The sequence below is a fragment of the Epinephelus moara genome, chromosome 24 (assembly GCF_006386435.1).
Source record: "Epinephelus moara isolate mb chromosome 24, YSFRI_EMoa_1.0, whole genome shotgun sequence".
Lineage (NCBI taxonomy): Eukaryota > Metazoa > Chordata > Actinopteri > Perciformes > Serranidae > Epinephelus > Epinephelus moara.
Genome location: NC_065529.1, coordinates 41,086,604 through 41,105,391, shown reverse-complemented (window position 1 = coordinate 41,105,391; position 18,788 = coordinate 41,086,604). Strand labels below are relative to the sequence as shown.

At 43.3% G+C, this 18,788-nt stretch overlaps 3 protein-coding genes across 3 annotated transcripts; 1 reads left to right on the top strand and 2 right to left on the bottom strand.

The window, feature by feature from the left end:
* Positions 1-2,019: 2,019 nt before the first annotated feature.
* klhdc7a (kelch domain containing 7A) lies at positions 2,020-4,391 on the top strand. Its single transcript, XM_050038819.1, has one exon. It carries the CDS (start codon positions 2,084-2,086, stop codon positions 4,358-4,360), a length of 2,277 nt encoding a protein of 758 aa, XP_049894776.1. The 5' UTR covers positions 2,020-2,083; the 3' UTR covers positions 4,361-4,391.
* Positions 4,392-6,318: 1,927 nt separating this feature from the next.
* Positions 6,319-10,005, bottom strand: cfap107 (cilia and flagella associated protein 107). The gene is made up of 4 exons (XM_050038828.1): positions 9,792-10,005; positions 7,441-7,551; positions 6,905-7,079; positions 6,319-6,623 (listed from the first exon to the last, which is right to left on the bottom strand). The coding sequence occupies exons 1-4, from the start codon at positions 9,900-9,902 to the stop codon at positions 6,328-6,330; spliced, it is 693 nt and encodes a 230-aa protein (XP_049894785.1). The 5' UTR covers positions 9,903-10,005; the 3' UTR covers positions 6,319-6,327.
* A 408-nt stretch (positions 10,006-10,413) lies between these two features.
* On the bottom strand, positions 10,414-14,087 carry aadacl4 (arylacetamide deacetylase-like 4). Its single transcript, XM_050038825.1, has 4 exons — positions 13,911-14,087; positions 13,258-13,483; positions 11,303-11,366; positions 10,414-11,197 (listed from the first exon to the last, which is right to left on the bottom strand). Exons 1-4 carry the CDS (start codon positions 14,085-14,087, stop codon positions 10,414-10,416), a joined length of 1,251 nt encoding a protein of 416 aa, XP_049894782.1.
* Positions 14,088-18,788: the final 4,701 nt, after the last annotated feature.

Genomic DNA, 18,788 nt, shown 5'->3' with positions numbered 1-18,788 from the left:
GACTAGAAAAGTGCTACACAAGTGCAGTCCATTTGCCATTTTACCATATAAAACCAACTACTTTTCATGACACTATCCCAACAGGAAACACAGCGATGTATCAATAAAAAAACAACCAGTTTTTGTGGGACTATCCCAGCAAGAAACACAGTGATCTCACAATAAAAATAACCCCTTTTTATACACAATCCCAGCAGGAAACACGGCAATGTGTCAATAAAAACAACCAATTTTTGTGGGACTCTCTTGGCAGGAAACACGGTGATATCACGATAAAAACAACCCCTTTTTTTGACACTATCCCAGCAGGGAATGCATGTCTCCATAATAAAACACCCGCTTTCCTGAGAAACTATACTGTAAGGAAACACGCTATGTCTCAGCAAAAAACAGTTGCTTTTTGTGGCACTTTCCCGGTGGTAAAATAAGGGACGGGTTGCTAAATGACATCCATGTTTGGTGTCTAAAATGCAGTTGGAAATACAGCTACAGGTCTCAGTGGTCTGCGGCTTGGCAGGCTGTCTCACCTAGGTGACACACCATCCACCATCCTCTCCACCTCACTATGACAAAGTTGGCTTATACATACTTACAAGACTCACGAATACAGTGTAACACTGGGTGAGTAACTGTTTTACAAATGGTCATTTGATGGTGAAGTTTTCCTTTAAGTTCTATCTTTCACTGCATCCCTCCTCTGCCTCGCTTCACTAATCTGCATAGTTACAGAGGAAACAAAAACAGAAAACACCTGTTTTTGTACCTTCTGTTCTTGTTTAGCCGCATGCTGCACAGCTATCACGGATGGTACAAGCAAGAAGAGGTGAAAGTGCCTCACAACAATGGACATGGCTGACAGTCTTGTCTTGTCTTTTTTTTTTTCTTCTTTTTTTTTAACTCAGCAGAGTTCACCTGAGCTGGGAGCAATGGAGAGGATAAGAAGCAGCCTCTCTGGCCCATCTGTGAATTATTCAGTAGTCAACCATGCTTGCAGAATCCGGTTTCCTTTATGTGGTCTGCAGGCTTGGCTATCGGATGACCAAACATCACCCGTGTCAGCAAGGACACCTGACACACCCTCTGTTTGCCTCTCCACGTGATCCTCCTCAGAGTGCTGTTAAAATAAACACTGCTCTGTTGTTGACCGCAGACTCGCTCAAGTGTGTTATCAGCAACACAAATGACAGCCTGACAGCGGCGACTGAGAGACATGGCTCCCATGTGACAGAGATGTATGTTTGCATCTCAGCATAGTGTATGGAAATGAATGACACTGCCAGGTTTCTGTGTAGACACTTTTCCCATCTGGCTCAGACTGTTATCTGTATTATTTACAGTTCTATGTGTTTATAATACCAAGTGAGTGCCATTTTGTTGTTCAACAGCAATCTTATCTCTGGAGAGAGTCATTTTAGCGTCTGCACTGGCACAGAAAAGGACCTTTGATCTGTGGCATGGCTGTGCAAACAGATGTATCCTGGTTATTAAGTATTTGATAAATGTCACCTATCACAGCTCCCCACCCCTTATCCAAACTTTGTTTTCCTCCTGCAGCTCGAGCCGTGTGTTTGAGCAAGTTAAAGAGTGTGATCTATCATAATATTTTTACAGACATTTTCAGAAATTGACATAATAAAGCATGACCTGAGCCAATCCTGTCCGCATAAACACAGAGATGCAACTACTTCAAAGCGAGCAAAGGAGTGTTTAAAAAGTTATAGAACAGTTCTTGAAAGACAGTTTGATAGTCATGGCAAAAGCTTGGGTGAGTCAGCAAATTGCATAACCAAATATTGATCCACGAGGTATTTACATATTCTGTGTGTGGTTACTGAATCTGCATCTGACTTGACACAGGTGATGCATGACTGGCGCCCCGCCTTCACAGAGCCATGGATGCAAATAGTACCTTTAGAGGTATCATTTTACACTTGATCCTTTGGGCAAAGAGACGCAGTCATCAGATCACAGCAGCCCTTTCACAATGAAAACCAAACAGCATGCTCCCGTCAACTGAGACGCACTGACAGTAATATTCATCAGGCTCAGTCAACCAGTCGTCACCACCATCGCTTATACAGCTATGCCCATCGCGGAGCTTTTGGGAGTCCAGTTCGACATGCAGCTGCTGTTGAAACTGAGTCTCTCCGTGGCTGCGGTGCTGCTGGTGTCATGGGCGTTCCGGTTCTACAGCTCCCGGGACACGACGAAAACTCAGCTCTGTGTCGATGGCAACAAAGAGCCAGGAAAAGCCACCTGCCAGAACTGCAAGACGACTTTACCGTGTCAAAGCTCACCAAGACACGACACCGATGATGGGGGACCCTCGCACCCAGCCACTGATGACCTGACATGTGACAGCACCGAGGAAACACCAGCAGCAGCACATGGATGCCAAGCTGATAAGAGTGAGGATGCATTTTGTATGTCATGCAGTGACCAAAATTCCAGCATGATAGAAGAGATAATCCCTCATCAGACGCAGGCAGAGGTTGCCACCAGTAATATTTCTTTTGGATCTGCTTTGAACTTTCCGCATCCAACTAAGAGTGGGATGGCCAGTACAACGGGGCGCCGCTCCCCGTGCTTTCTGAAGAAGCTGGAGGGCAGTGTGGGCGTGGGCAGGGAGTTAAGGCAGGACTTGGAGCGCCAGGGGGCCTACTCGAGCTTCCTCTCCAAGGCAGAGATCAAAGTGGAGGATGCTAACGTGGTGCTGGAGGAAACAGGAGACCAGATTGTGCGCGGAAAGATATATGATTACTATGTTGAGTCTTCCTCTCACTCTATTACAGACTCAAACACAGCGCCTGGTCAGTATGAGAGGAACTCTGAGTCACAGCCAGTGGAGCGTGGAAGTCGTGGCAGCAGCCTCGCAGAATCCCCTTCCTCTCTGAGCCCCATCATCATGCGTGATCTGGTTTTACCTCAAAGCACTGCTGAGGATCCCTTCTCGCCAGGAAGCCTCAAGCTGAGGCACCCCACAAGGCCTGCACTCCTACGCAAAGAGAGCTATCTGTCTGCGGCAGAGCAGTCTGAGCTTTCCATCCCTTTCCTAAACGCGAGCACCTCAACTCCAGTGACTCACTCTCTGTCCTCATCCCGCACTGAGTGCAACTCTGCTCACCCTGTGATCCGTCACTCTACAGACAGTAAGGGCCTTAATGTGAGGGAGGGGGCAGATCTACAGGCTGTAGAGGCATTTTCACACCTTCCAGCAAAACCTCTCGACAGCACAGATTTGGAAAGCTTGAAGAGTAAACTTGATCTGGGTAACTGTTTGGAGACGCTGTGTCTGGCCAAGAAACATGGCCAGACCTCTGTGCAGCAAGCAGCCATGGGAGTCATGTCAGACAACTACCTCCAGGTGCTCAGGGACCCCAACCTTTACGGGCGGCTAATGGCTGGCGAGCGAGAGCAGATCCAGAAGCAGAGAATGAGAGGGAGAAACTTTGTCATGGTGGCAGATATGGACCCTCAAGACTGGACGAGGAACACAGGAGGCCCGGCGGCGGAGACGGAGCAGAGCAGGACGTCCAGTGCAGTGTACTATTATGATGACTACAAAGACGCCTGGCATACACTCTGCCTCATCCCACAGGAGGTCATCTCTAAAGCCTGTGCCATGTGCACAATGGATAACTACTTATTTGTGGCAGTGGGCTGCCAAGGCACGGACAGAGAAATGACACCCTCAAAGCGAGTGTTTTGCTACAATCCTTTGACATCCATTTGGAAGGAGATCAGTCCGATGAATGAAGCCAGGCCCCGCTGCAAACTGGCAGCTCTGGAGGGCTACATCTACGCCATCGGTGGGGAGTGCCTGTCCTCAGTGGAACGCTACGACCCGCGATTGGACAGATGGACTTTTGTGGCTCCACTGCCTAATGATACATTCGCTGTGGCACATCACGTCACAGTGTGCAGAGGAGAGCTTTTTGTTTCTGGGGGAACTCTTAGATATATGCTGCTGCGCTACAGCCCCAAAACCAACACCTGGAGGCCGAGTCTGTTGGTAGGCAGCAAGGACAGAACTGCAGATATGGTAGCTGTGGGGAGGTTTCTCTACCGGTTTGATGTTAACCCGCTGCTGGGCGTGAGCGTGTACCGCTACCACACAGTGGCTCGGCTGTGGTACGAGTGCAGCTCCAAAAGGCTCCAGCGCTGCCCTGCCTTTCAGTGTGTCACGACGGACAGCACAATCTATTGTGTCAGCCGCCAGTTCACCATGAAGTTTGAGGCTGATGAGATCTCTCCAGGTTTCAGAGATGAGAATTCGAGTGTCCTCTCCGCAGCGAAGGGCATACTTTTCCCCTTTGTCCTCTCGCTCCCTGATAAGACGCCTCGGCAGACCAGTGTATAAGGAGGATTCAGTTTTCCATTAATGATAAGATTAGCTGGTGATGGAGTATCTCTACTGCCTCAACTTTCTTGTTGACTGAGTGGCTTTGCTCGGGTTTATGCTCAACCCAGCCCCAGATGTTATTGCAAAATTGTAATCACTGTTTGTCTTGTTTTTTCAGGTGTTATTACGATCATATTTCCACAAAGCCACAAAGCTTCTGTTTCTTAAACCCCTTTATTTCCTGAATTGGGTGTCGCACAAAGAAATGTGTGTTCCTTTTGTCTCGGCCCCTGGCAGCCGATGTAAAATATTAGACTCTTAACGCTAGTCAAACTACTGTTTGCTTAGATTTACGCAGGATGTGCTGCCATGTAAATTGTTTGCTTCTTTGATTTGCCACTCCTTCCTGCCATTAAGTTAGTTTTATATCATTCCAGATGCTTAACCTCTTTAGATAATTCATAAATAAAGTCTCAGAGTAAATGAGCTCATTCAACTCTAACACATTACAAAGATTGGGCAATATAGTGCTAATCTATCACCGTGCTCCGCCGTGTAGAGCACAGATATAACTTACACAGTGGCCTGGATACAATGCAATTATCTACAGTTGCTCTTTAAATATGGCAGGATGTAAAATAGCTTTGTCAGACAATATAAATAGGTGGGCTTCTGAAAGCATTTGTCACTACTTTTGAAACTCTTCCAAACTTGCTGTTATTTTTGTAGTTCCAGTCGCTGTGCTTTGGTGGCCAGAAAGACGTGTATTTGTTCTAATCTTGACTGAGCAGAGTCTTTGTTCATTGTACCAACTGAATCTCTTTTTGTTTTGTTCTTTTGTTTCATAAACATCAAAGAAATGTGTTATTCAATGCATATTAATCCTCAATTAATGAATAAGGGTATTAAAGCCAAATGTTTATTTCCAGTCTTTGTGTGACCTGTAACTAATGATAGGATAACACGGGGACAATCTAAACACTTGTGGTTTATTTTTTTAAAGTGCTGAGCAATTACATTAAGAATGGAAATATGCATAAGAATGATACACACAATAAATCCCTCATTGTTTGCTCATTTGCAATCAAGTCTTTCACTGTAACGCTGAGGACTTCAAAGACACCCTGACAGGTTTCCCAGGGAGTGACGTGCTGCTACAGCACCATCATGTGGCTCGCCAGGCAAACACAGACAGCAGAGCTCTGGGTGAGAAGCCTCCAGACTTCCCACAACACACGGAGGCGTCATGTGACATGCAGGCATCAGCATCACAGTGGAGTGACTAACTAGCTAAACAGTGGGTGAGACAGAGGGCTTCAGCTGCACTGCAAGGCAGCAGGCAGGCGGGGAGACAGGGAGGCAGACGCAGATGGTTGACCATCAAACATAAGCATCTTTGATTCTTCCTAATTAAACACTTTGATCCCCTGTAACAAAACACCTAATGGAATGGGAGTTAGACACGTCCCGTCAGATGTTGCCTGAGATGACTCATGGCCTCTGGTTTGCCTCAGTACACAGGTCAGATCTGGCATCAACGCTTGTTTTATTTATTTATTTATTTATTTATTTATTTATTTTTTCCCACACAGTATCTAGGGTAATACTAATAGCCCGTTCAGAGTTTCAGATATTAAGTGTGCACAGAGAGGGAGAATTTGCATGTAATTATCCTCTGGAAGGGCGGACATAATTTAGAGCCCCCCTCCTTTCTCCCTCTCACACACACACACACACACACACACACACACACATTCGTATATATAAACACTGTAACTGCTCACCACACATCACACAGTAAACCTACAGTAGTCCTCGCAGCGACATAATGAGAATCATGTTTAATTTTTTAAATTCCTTTTGATTTCCCAAATGGTTTGCTCTGGTAAAATTTTTTCATGCTGCCGACTAATACAAAAGAGGAACCACACAGCAGCAGCACTTTGAGCAGAGCATCTAAATTAACAAGCAGCGTGTGAGGCAATTCAAAAGCCGCAGTTTTGTCTCTGAGCCTTTTGTGATTGTGGAAGTTGACTCAAACAACGATCTGGGATTTGTAGTAGCGGGCGCCGCCTCAGATCCAGGTCCTTGTTGTTGCGATTGGCTGCATGGAGGTGGCTGGAGAGGGTGCGTGGAGCCCTGGCAAAGTGGCTCTGGCAGAAGGCACTGAGTGGGTGCCTCTGGTATGCTGACCTGTACACAGTCAGTGACAGGAGGTGGGACTGCTGCTTTTCCAAACGGTGCTTTGTGGACTGCAGCGGGCCAGAGTTGGTTGGAAGGGCTGTAAAGGAACACAGAAGAGAAAGTTAACTGCCATGTTACTGCAGCCATTAATTACACTGGTGACTGATTTGGAACAATAAAAGGCATCTGGGGCCACCCAGATTTAATTGTTCATGAGCACAACTGCTGATGTGTTTTGTCCATACAAAATTTAATGCGCTGAAGTATGTTTGCTCTGCACTCATAGCACTTGTGCCGGGATGGTTTAATATGTAATTTCCCGTGTATAATTTGTACCTCCAGGCAGCGGTGGCGTGACACTTTAAATTGTGGTCTTACCCGAAATTGGCTGGTGAGACCTCTCAAGCTGCCATGTCAAGCTGTCTGGATGCCAGGGTCGCGCAGTGGGCAAAGCATTGGTGTGCTCACGCTGGTAGCTTTCTTCATACTGCGTGACCAAGTAATGAGAGGATGGTGGGCCATCGTGGGCAAATAGCAGCTTGGATGGCAGCCCCTGGAAGACAATACACAGTAGTCTCGCCATAGCCTGTGTGCATTGGCCTCCGCTGGATTAAGATATAGAGGGCATGACCTGCTCTTTTACAATAATCTTCAAGAGGCTCACCATGTGACAGCAGCAAATTGCTCTAACTAGCCTTTAAGTGCCCAGTAGGACTGATGATTTAACACATTTTTCATGACTGCTGAGTCTGACCAGAAACTTGCTTTCATAAAGAGTTTTATCACAGGCCTTTATCTTGGCCGTCAATATTATGCAGAAGTGGCCACAATCTGGAAAAGAAAGCCCTGACTTGCAGGGTTGTGACAGGCATTCAATTGGTGTTAATGCCATGAATGAGCAGTTAAAGGCTGACCTCAGCTCTCAGCAGGGCGGATCTTCTCTCAGAGACGTCTGGCTTGAAGTCCCAGTGGGGCCGGTGGTCTACACGATTGGTGCTGCTGGTTGTCTGCGGCTCCCGGGTGAACTGCGTCGGACAGAATAACCAGACATCGCGAAAAAGGAGTGAGGAGGAGGCAGGGGATACATAGGGACATGAGCAATGGACGCGGCGCAGCGATCAGCAAAGCTCACACTTCACTATCGATCCGCACTGTTGTACAGTGTTTCTTAAGTCATTTCTCCTCTCAGATCCTGAACCAGCAGCCCGTGGCCGGACCTCACGTCGATGCAATTAGTCTCCAGCTCTAGCCTCCCCCACCAGGAGGCTGTGCTGAGGTAGCTGAACTGAGGCTGCCTAATCACTTTGCTATAGATTTGACTACCAACAGAGGTGCTACAAAAAACCCTTGGCAGGCTGCCACTGGTATGGCATTATGTTTTGGATCTGCAGATTAAAAAGGCATGGACAGTCTTTGTTCACACATTTAATTGAAGTTGTGTGCTTAAAGGTCCAGTGTGAAGGATTTAGGGGAGTATACTGGCAGAGATGGAGCAGAATATCATAAGTAGGTTTTATGTAAATGTTTTACGTTTTTGTAAATTATCACTGAATCTATGTAAAACAAAATACATTATATTCGGCAATAAAAAAATCAATAGACCGGTCAAACTATCGATAAATGGTGTCGAAATTGAACAAGTTTATGAACATAAATTCTTGGGAACCATTATAGACAATAGACTCAGCTGGAAACCACATATAGATAATATAAAAACAAAAATCTCAAAAACAATTGCAATACTACATAAAATTAAGTACACAGTGAACAAAAACTCACTTTACATACTGTACTGCTCCCTCATACTTCCATACCTAACATATTGTGTGGAGGTACGGGGGAACACATATAAAACAATCATCAAACCAATCTTCATCCTGCAAAAGAAAGCCATTAGAATTGTACATCAAAAGGACTACTTTGCACCAACCAGTCCACTTTTCATCAGTACAAATACTCTGAAATTAGAAGATCTGGTTAACCTCAACACTGCTGTAATACTCTATAAGGCTCACAACAACCTACGTCCACCCTGCATACAGGAGCTGTTCTCAACCAGAGTCCCAGTATGACCTTAGGGGGACCTGCATTTTTAAGAAATCAAAGGCAAGGACCAACACAAAAGGCAAATGCATATCTGTAATTGGAGTAAACTTATGGAATAACCTTGATAAAGAATTAAAAACATGCATATCAGTCACAAAATTTAAAAAGATTCAATAAATATAAAATATTAGGATAAAGTAAGCCAATTATTAGTATAAATTGAAGATTTTGCTTAGATTAATATTATTTATTGTTTTCAGTTTAGATAAAAAATCATTGTTTAAAACTGTGCCATCCCGTTATCTTGTTCTGTTTCTGTAACTTTCCTTCTTGTAAATAGGGTAGGCAATAATAAGCTGTTGCTTCAGCCTAGGCCTTTTCGCCCATACTTAATATAGAAATCCTAATTGTATGTATGTAAATATCATGTTCTGTTGAATGGACGAATAAATTACTACTACTACTACAATCACCTGGAAATAAGAAGTGTTGTGTTTATCTTAGAATGATGCTCCATGCTTGGTCCGTACAGGGGTTCCCAGGCCAAGTCCCTATAGGCTGAGCTACTGGCACCCCAAGCCTTACCTGACCCCGCCAATCAGCGCCGATGTTGGCCTGAAAGTGGCCCGACCCGTTGGGCTTTTCAGGACCTGTCGGGCTCGGGTTGAAATTGAGAACTCTAGTCGGCAGCCCCTCAGTGACGAGCAGTGTCAGAAAAACATTGATGTTTTTTAACATGAATTTTTTTCAGTGTTTTTACCGGTTTACATCACTGGGTCCATTTGTTTTGGGGAGTCTGTGGATAATCTGACTCCTGTTAAAAACCTCTTGAAAATCTGAATCAGAAAAAGGTGAGCACACATAAGCAGGTGCTGGGCGAGCAGCCTGAGTCTGACAAGCCAAACAGCGTAGGATATAACACTGATTTGTAATGTGAAACTGTTTTATTCTGTGTTTTTATTATAGTCTAAATCACCTGGTCCGTTTGTTTTTGAGAGGAAGAGACCTCTGCGGGTAAATTCACTCCCGGTAAAGACCCCCAGAACAATGAACACTGAAGGAAGTCTAAGCAAGAGCAGCATCAGGTGGTTGCAATCTGCAGTCTTCACTACTAAATGTTACTAATCCCCCTAAATCTGACACACTGGACCTTTAAATCAGAGCATTTTATTTTCACACTGGCAGAAAATTTAATAGGCAGCAAACAGACAAAGCCTACCTGAAGTCTTTCTTCCGCCCAGTTGCCTACCAGCACTTTGTTTCCATACCTCTGTTCTATCCTCCAGCCAGTTTGGGCCCATTTATCCTGCGCCATCGCTGTTTGGTTCATGCTCAACCTGGCGTCAAACGTACCTAACCAGGGAAATCTGAAGCCCTGTCAGAACAGGGTTAGATAGTCAAACACTTAGCATGTAGATGCATTCACCTGGCCCCATAATGGCATAGGCAGCGGAGGGGAAATAGAGGAGCTCTGTTGCTATGGATACAGCAAACAGTGAAAGAGAAGGCAAGCAGAGTATCCTGGAGACAAATGGGAGATGTCTTACATCTGTGTTAAAAGGAGATACATTCCTTAAGACTAGGGCTTGACATTTACCTTTAAGCAGTGTACTCTATATTGTTAAAATGGTGCCAGAAATTGTTTCCAGACTTTGTGTCCTCGGGCTACTTTTTATTTTTGGACTAAAACAGGTTTTGTTTATTGATTTGTGTGGGGTTTTTGTCTTCTGTGAGCACTATACTTTTAATAAAGAAGAAAACTCTGTCACTCAAGGAAAGTTTTGTTTATTAAAATGTAAAACTAAATGGAAAAAGTGGAATAAAGCACACGGTGTTGATCTTCACAGTGTTCTTATGTATTCAACAACACTATCCACAACCTGCACTGCAGAGGGAAACGTGAGCCAGCCTTGGTTGAAAAAGTTAATCATGCCATGAAAACCTTCTGTCACATGTTGCCAGGTGACATCTCTGTCCAAGTCCAGCAGTCGTTTCCTGTAAAGAATCCCATCGTCCCTCAGGACATCATACTCACAGGTGAGGAGGAAGGTGGGAGGGGTTTTCTGAATGTCAGCGTCGTCTGCCAGTAAAGGCGACACCTCGTGTTCCAAACCTGCCTTGATGTCGTGATACACCTCCCCATCATATTCTGGGGTAGGTGGCTCACTGAAACCCCGCTTGAGGAACTCAGGAGGAAGGTTGGAAGGGGAGAGCCACTCCTCATAGCGTGGCCTGAGCTCAGTGGGGACATGGATGCCTTCCAACACGTCCTGGCACAGAGACATGTCCCCACTGAGGTACTGCAGGAAGTAGAACGCCATACGGCCACGAAACAATATGGGCACAGCATGATTTTGCTGGTATGAGGGCAGGTTGAAATCTGCCATCTGCAGGGCTGGGTAGATGAGGACCTGAGCGCAGGGGAACGGCAGATGTCCGACCTCTCTCCTCGCCAGCCTTTGGCACAGCGCTGCTGCCAGGTTAGCCCCAGTGCTGTCCCCTCCGACTGCCACTCTGCAAGAGTCCACGCTAAACTCTGCCTCAGCCACAGACAGGAAGTGACACGTCGCTGTCTCACAATCGTCCAGCTGGGCAGGGTACCTGTGCTCGGGGGCTAATCGGTACCTGAGAGGGGTGAGAGGGAGGACGGAGGGACAACGTGTTGAATTCTGGCTCTTTAATACACAAAATAAGTTCTGCATATTTATGCGCATTGAAAAGTTTAAGTACCCAACAGAAACCACCGTGGTGTCCGACTCCTTGGCGATGTGCCGACAGACTTCATCAACAGAATCTGTTTGGGATTAACAGGAAATCAGTTAGCAGAGGATGTGTTAGGGGCCTTTACAAGAAGCAACCAAGCACTGCAAACAGAACACAACAAGCTTAGTTTCTCTCTCTATCGACACCGTCTCTTTCTGTGTGTTTAAAGAGCGAATTATTTAAGAAATCAGTTAGATTTAATGAACATTAATTTATATCCAGAGATGTAAAGCACTGTATTTAAGTGCAGTTTTGTAGATGATTAAAGTATTTCTAGATTTTTTCCCCTCTTTGATTGTTATCACTCCATTGAATGGACGTCATCAGTGGTTAAAAGACTAATAGATATGGTTTAGTAAGGACCTGCTACACCTACTTATCATCATCAACCAGTCTTTTTCAGGGAAAATTGACTGAGCATGAATCTCTTTTACAGCAATGCCCTAAAGTCACATTTATACAGGCTATAAGAATACATAATATTTGATTATTATAAAATTATGAAAAAAATCCATAAAAATTAAAAACTTGCAGCAATGTCTAACAAAATAAATCAGCAATAAAATCTGTAAAATGACAAAAGTGTTCCAATAAAAAACAAATAAATAACAAACAAATGTGCCATGAATGAAGTATATATAACAACAAATATGTATAGGCTCAGAAAGCCGTTATCAGCCCATTCAAATGCCGTACCAATTTGTTAGGTTTCCTTTTTATTTTCCTTAAATTTAGGCGCCGAAACGAGGTGATTAGGTTTAAATAATGATCATGGTTGAACATAAATATTGGTTTCACTCAAACTGCAATGTACTGAGTGAAAGTCCTGCATTTATATATCACGTTTTTTTACTCATTGTTTGGGTAGCTTTAAGTTTTTTGTTTCTTTGCAGATACTTAACATTCCAAAATTTGTAGCAGGTGAATAGTTAAAGATTAAACCGTCCAACAGCATATAAAGTAGCCAGATTATAAAATATTGTGTATTAATACGAAAAAAATAAACCACTAATGTTTGTAGAAGAGACACTCAATCCATCTTTTCTCCCTGTTTTTCACACTAAATTAATACATTAATCATTTTAAGGCTCAGATGCAGGGCCCAGCACATTCAGCACCCTCGGTCACCCTTTGCCATTATGTTAGTTTTAAGAACACCACGAAGTATTTTTATTTTGTACATAATATCATTTTAACAAAAGCTTAAAGGGACAGTTCACCCCAAAATCAAAAATACATATTTTCCTCTCACCTGTAGTGCTATTTATTAACCTGAGTGTTTTGGTGTGAGTTGCAGAGTGCTGGAGATATCAGCTGTAGAGATATCTGCCTTCTCTCAAATATAATGGAACTAGATGGCACTCAGCTTGTGGTGCTCGAAGAGCCAAATAATACATTTGGAAAAATTCATCAGCAATGTCTCTTTCCAGAAATCATGACCTGGTTACTCAAGATAATCCACAGACCTTGTTGTGAGCAGTTTCATGTAGGAACTTTTTTCGTTCTACCAAACTACACTCGCCAACTGTATCACAGTGCAGAAGGAAGTGTGCATCTACTGCTAGCTCACCTAGCACCCGAGCTAGCTAATGTTACAGCTCAGCCGAGGAGGATACCATTAATGTTTTTATCTTCTGCTTTCAGGAGCACTAGCCTATCACCCATGAGTAGATGCACACTTCCTTCTGTGAAATGATACAGTCGGAGGGTGTAGTTCATTAGAAAGAAAATAGTTCCCACGTGAAACTGCCCAGGTCAAGATATCTGGGAAGAGACATTGCTGTTGCATCAGATATTTCCTACACTCAGTGACTCACACCAAAACAGTCTAAGCTGATAAATAGCACTACAGGTTAGAGGAAAAACATTCTTTTTTATTTTGTTGTGAACTTTCCCTTTAAAAATGATTTGACTTTACATACCTATATTCCCCAACACCCATCCCCCTCCATGGAAATACACAAGGCCTCTTCTCAAGCCGTCACACACAGTTGTGGGTTCGTAGACTCGCACTGGCACCTCCGAAAACTTCAGGTCCTTCACTCGCAGGCCCGCTGGAACTGGATTTAGGCGAGTCAGAAAACAGGCCACGAACCATCGGATAAAGCTGACCTGATGACAAATACCCAGCCGATGTAGGATCCGGCCCTGTTAGGAGAAAAACCAAAGACTTAGCACACGTGGCAGCCGGTGTTTCAAACAAAAGAAATATGATCTTGATGGGTAAAGTCAAAGTGAAAGTTATTCTCTCTGAAAGACCATATTTACTATGACAACATCAAAGGCGGGGAACACATGACCTTGCCTTTTTTTACACCTTGATTTCTTATCTAGAATGTCTCTGATCTACGCTTTATCAGTTGTTGGAGGACAAAGTAAGGACAACCATCTTTGACAAGGGCCTAGAAGAGTAGATTTATTTTTTTTATCTCGCACTAGCAGAGGCATTAGTCTTTATACTGGGGAATAAGTAAATTTAATAATAGAGAAAAAAGTTAATTACAACACATGCAGAACATGAAGGGAACATGAACTAATAAGCTCTAACAATTCCATAGATGCTGTAGATACTCACCACAATTGCTATGCCAACAAACAAGCCATGAACTATGTGCAGTTTCCCACTATTTGCAACCCCACGAGGAATGTCTGAATTCATCAGCTCAGAGTACACAAGTCCAATTACCAGAAGGAGGAAGGCTGCAACAAGAGCAGCGAAGCCAATTATTAAAATTGCCGTGCCGATGTCCATGGTGTTGCTGGTCTGCTCTGCTGAAGGTAAGTCATTAGGAGTAAATGTTTTATCTACCTGCTTTCAGCCACTCTCCACCCCTCCCACATCCGCGTGCAATGCATTTTGACCTTGGTTTCACTTAATGACATTTGGCTGCCTGTTGCCCGGGAAAAAATAATTATATTCTTCAGCATATTTTATGGCTGTGTAGTCAAAGTAATTACATGTTTCCCAAAGAAATGGAGCTGTTGCACTATGGAATATTGCACAAAATATTTTATGTTAATAGAGCAGTTTTGTAATTACTCACATTTCCATATTACCCATAAAGTTGCCTTCACATTCCCTGGCAATATTTTCTCAGATATCTGAAGGTTGTTTTTTTGTCCTGCTTCCTTTCATGTCCCTGGTATTGAGGAGAGCTCTGCTGCTTACAGCTGCACTCGGCACGGAGTGGCATTTTCATTGTCTGGTGTCGAAGGGAAGAAAATGTTGAGAGATGCTCCCAGTGAGGGCTGACTGAAAACAGCCTTATCTGAACTTTCACGGCTGATCTGTAGATGGCAGTGATAGCATGAGGATAAATAAACTGGGCCTTCTGAAATATACACTTTTAACGTTTTTGAATCCTGCGTGCATGCTTAACCCATTTGCCAAGTAATGCAATGTTTATCTTTTAAGTTTCTTGTTTTTGCAAATCCACTAACTTAAATTCAATGTGACCTCAGCTGAGAACACTTTGGTGTGAGCCTCCTCTGCAGCATGACTTAGGGCTCACGTTTTGTAAACCTCAGAAAATTTTCCAAAATGAAGACAGCATCTGGATCCGTGTTGTCTTGGAGTTTTCAGCAGCCCCCGAGAGCCTCTCTGCCTTCCCTAAGTAGCTGAGCCCAGCACAAAGCAGCCATTGTGAGGCTGCTCTTTAAACCCATCCCAGTTGCTGAAAAAGCCCTGCATTCAGCGATACCCAGTAAAAAATCACAGTGCCAGGGCCAAAAATCACAGACTGGAATCTTGTCTGAGGCTCATGAATTCATAGGATTTGTTTAGGAGGTATTCACGCAGTTTTTCTGTTTGTCACCCTGCCAAGCTTCTGAGACTGGGCTGACCTATTTCCCAAATTGCACTGTCACACACAGAAAGATATAGTCTGCTTCAAAAATGCAGAATGTTACCGCGACAAATTGGGTTCAAACAACCGATGTGGCTTTGCACATATGAGACTGTAACAAATGTAGGGACAGACTGCATTTTGTGTACCGACAAATAAAAATAATGATGATATTCGCACTGCCATGCTGAATGTCTGCTGTAAGTCAGGAGCTATTCATACAACAAATAACCTTGACTTCACTGTTGCATGAATTATGAGGCTACATGTTTGTTTGCAGGTTTGCCAGCATCAGAATACTGAAGCTGGAGAGAGCAGAGATCAGTCACTGGCTCAAGGACACATCAGCAGATGGAGGTACGGCTAAGTTTATTTATAAAGCACATTTCAGTGTGCTTCACAAAAAAAACATTAAAGTTTGGGTGAAGTAAAATCAGAGATTTCTTTCTGAGCACATTAAACATGTTCAAAGATACTTGGTGAATACATGAAAACACTGTGAACTATACAGAATTTAACTGTGTAGTTAGACCATCAAACAGTTTTTAACCATTTTTGTGCCCAAGACTTTTTGGGCGGGCCTGAAATCATGACTCGATGACACACTGGAACCATCCTTAACATAGCCCCTCCCCTATACGAAATAAAAAAGAAGGTGGGTTGCGTCAGCGTCGTTTTGTTCACCCCTGTGAGCCAGCAGCGTCTTCACTACGTTCAACAAGCTCTCTTAACTCTTACAAGCCCTTTTTAAATAGGAATTGTGCAAATTTGCAGGAAAGCCCAGTCAGTCTTTTTTCAGCATTGGCAGTATAAAAGCAAAATCGGGGAGTGCAGCAAAATGCTGCCTACCTACTTTTGTTTATACAGAATGTGCCTTTTTCGGGGCAATGGGGGGCGTGAGCAAGTAACAAAACGTGTAGCTCAGCGTGTGACGTAAACAGTGACGTGGGAGGGAAGCCGCGGCTGGTCAGTCCTTCGGCGATTCTCTCGTAAGTCGGCCCGTCCTTCACCGTTCCCGTCATCTGACGGTTAATGGCCTCTTTGTTTGCGAGGACAAGGAGGGCAGCAATTCCTTGTCTCCCCAGTTGCTCATCTTTACAGTGTCTGTCAGGTTTGCGTTTCCCTCTTGCTACTAGCTGCTCGCTAATTCCTGCTATCAGCTGTTTCCTGTTTATCCACCGCCAGTGGGTCGCACGTGCTGCGTCATCAACAACTCCTCCCACAAATCTTCAACAGCCCCTCCCGTTGCAGAAGGCCACCTCGGTCTGTTTAAACTAAAAGGGTTCCGCCACTATGACTGCCAAAAATGGGCACCTCGGATCAACTCGCTGTGGGATCAACTCTGTGTGTCTGAACGCTCGCAGCTTGCCGGCAAAACGGCCCAACATTTGCGGAAAATCTGGCAGTGCAAAAGGGGCTACAGTTTAACATAAACCTAATTTTATATAGGTTACTTGGCAGTTTTATTAATCATATAAATTTGTCTTGGTGGTTTAAAAACACATGGTTCTTTTTTTTTTTTGCTTTACCCAGAATTTAAAAGTATAGATTTCTGCTGGAATGACTGAATGAATGGGTTTGAAATTATATCTGTGGTTAATATAAGCATAAGTGATTTCACATTTTGTTCAGTGACATAAAATACATCACCCCATTCATGAATTTTGAAGCTTTTATGTGTCTTAAAAAAGGCAGTCGCTAACAAGTGGCTAAATGAGACTATAGCATTATAACGCTGAACATGGCTTTACAGTCTTGTGGTGTTGGCAATGTTTAAGACATGCGACCACGGTGTAGTTTGTTAGCCTAACATTAGCTTTTCACTTTTGGTGGTTGCAGTTAAGCTTCAAAAACCATCAAAGTGGTGGTAATTTGTGAAGATGATCTTGCTGAACAAAACTTAGGCCACGTATCATGAACTTTTGTTTGCCACAAAGCTTATTTTCTGCAATAATCCAAACTCCAATGGAAGAATCCCATTTGTCGAGGGAACCAGGGCAATGTCAGCTTCCAAGTTGGCCTACCAAAGAAACTAATCCCTGCAGCGCTCTAGACAAAGTTCAACAGAAACACATTATTATTAAAGAGCCAAGAGAATACAATGTACTAGTCACAAGGGAGTGCTCTTTAGCCTACTTGTCAGAGGACGGGGGTGGCTGGGTATGACTTCATTTCTTTTTCTTTTTTTATTGACTCACCCCAAAGCTACAAATAGTTTTCCTTGAGCATGGCCCTACCTCCACCATTAAGTAGTTACTAGATTTTTAAAACTTACCCTTTAATGTTTGAAAGTTGAAGATTAAATCCTGGAGTTGAAAAGACCTTGGTGTTTCACTCTTGTTGTGCATGCTGGTTAGTTAGACACAGTTTATTTTTAACCAAATTTTGAATGAGTGATTTTGATGAAATATCACAACATTAAGCTCAGATTTGGTTATGTTTTTTTTCTTTAATAGAAGTGTTCGTCGCAGATAAAGTGCCCAAGGACCATTGGATTTTTAAATATCTAATGATAATTTTGTTTTTTCAGCTTCTGGCTTTTTAAAGAAAACATGCCTGCGGTAAAATAATACAAAACAGAATCTTTTAAAATTGCATGCTCCACCCCTAAGTCAGGATTTATACTTCTACATCGAATTGATGCCGTACCTACGACGTAGGCTCTGCAACGTCTGCACTGTCTATTTTTGTAAGCTGAAACCATTTCTCTCAGTGGAAACAAAGCTTTTATTTACTTTCACAGATAAGAAACAATAAATTGTGAAGACTTGTGTGTGATTTATCCTGGCTTCATGTGAGCAGAGGAAATCTTTGTGCATCATTAGGCTAATTTATACAATGTTAAATGCCATAGGCTTGTGCTAATAACGTTAGCATGTTGTATTTGTTTGGAAAACGTGTTTAGTATAAGACAGTTGTTTTGTCAGTGAACCATGTGAGTTGTAATGGAGCCGACTGTTGTAAAGTTTCCTTTGTTAAATGTTGCTGTTGTTCCTGGCTTCATATGAGTAGAGGAAAAGTCTGCTAGCCACTGTGCGAATTTATACAATGTAAAACGCCATAGGCTTGTGCTAAAAACATTAGCATGTTGTATTTGTGTGTCCAGATAAAGACAAGTGTTTGTCTGTGAATGCTGCGAGTTATAGTGAAGCTGATTTGTGCACTTGTGTTTGAAACTGTCTCCATGAAGCCATGTTTAATGTGTGTTTAATGTGTGTTTTGAATCTACTCAACTTTACAACACTTCACAGAAACCCTGCTGCCAACTAGTGTTTTGAAGGTGTAACTGCAGAGTGACACAGACACACCACCACACAAGTATAAATCCCACTAAAGCCAAAATAAAAAAACATGAGTCCCTCTCCAGTGCTTAAAAACTTATTTGACATGCCTCCCCCTTTTTGCACCACCCCCTCCCCACTCATAACGAACACTCCCTTATCAGATTTGAACCCAGACAGTGTAAGTGCATCAAACATTTTCCAGGTCTTGTATATTTTAAGAACAGATTTTGCATGTCTAGATATCTGCTGTACTTGGGTTACTTATTTGGGGAGTTCATGTTATGGTTACAGCTGTCAGGTTTCTCAGCTTTGTGTTTGTTTAGC

Bases quoted from the DNA above. Each gene is read 5' to 3' on its own strand.
- klhdc7a (XM_050038819.1), top strand. From the start codon at position 2,084: ATGCCCATCGCGGAGCTTTTGGGAGTCCAGTTCGACATGCAGCTGCTG.
- cfap107 (XM_050038828.1), bottom strand. From the start codon at position 9,902: ATGAACCAAACAGCGATGGCGCAGGATAAATGGGCCCAAACTGGCTGG. The intron at 7,552-9,791 runs GTAGGCTTTGTC...TGTCCGACGCAG, and splicing joins GGGCGGAAGAAAGACTTCAG to TTCACCCGGGAGCCGCAGAC. The intron at 7,080-7,440 runs GTCAGCCTTTAA...ATTGTCTTCCAG, and splicing joins CCGCCCTGCTGAGAGCTGAG to GGGCTGCCATCCAAGCTGCT.
- aadacl4 (XM_050038825.1), bottom strand. From the start codon at position 14,087: ATGGACATCGGCACGGCAATTTTAATAATTGGCTTCGCTGCTCTTGTT. The intron at 13,484-13,910 runs GTGAGTATCTAC...TTCTCCTAACAG, and splicing joins TTGTTGGCATAGCAATTGTG to GGCCGGATCCTACATCGGCT. The intron at 11,198-11,302 runs GTACTTAAACTT...CACCCCTCTCAG, and splicing joins ACCACGGTGGTTTCTGTTGG to GTACCGATTAGCCCCCGAGC.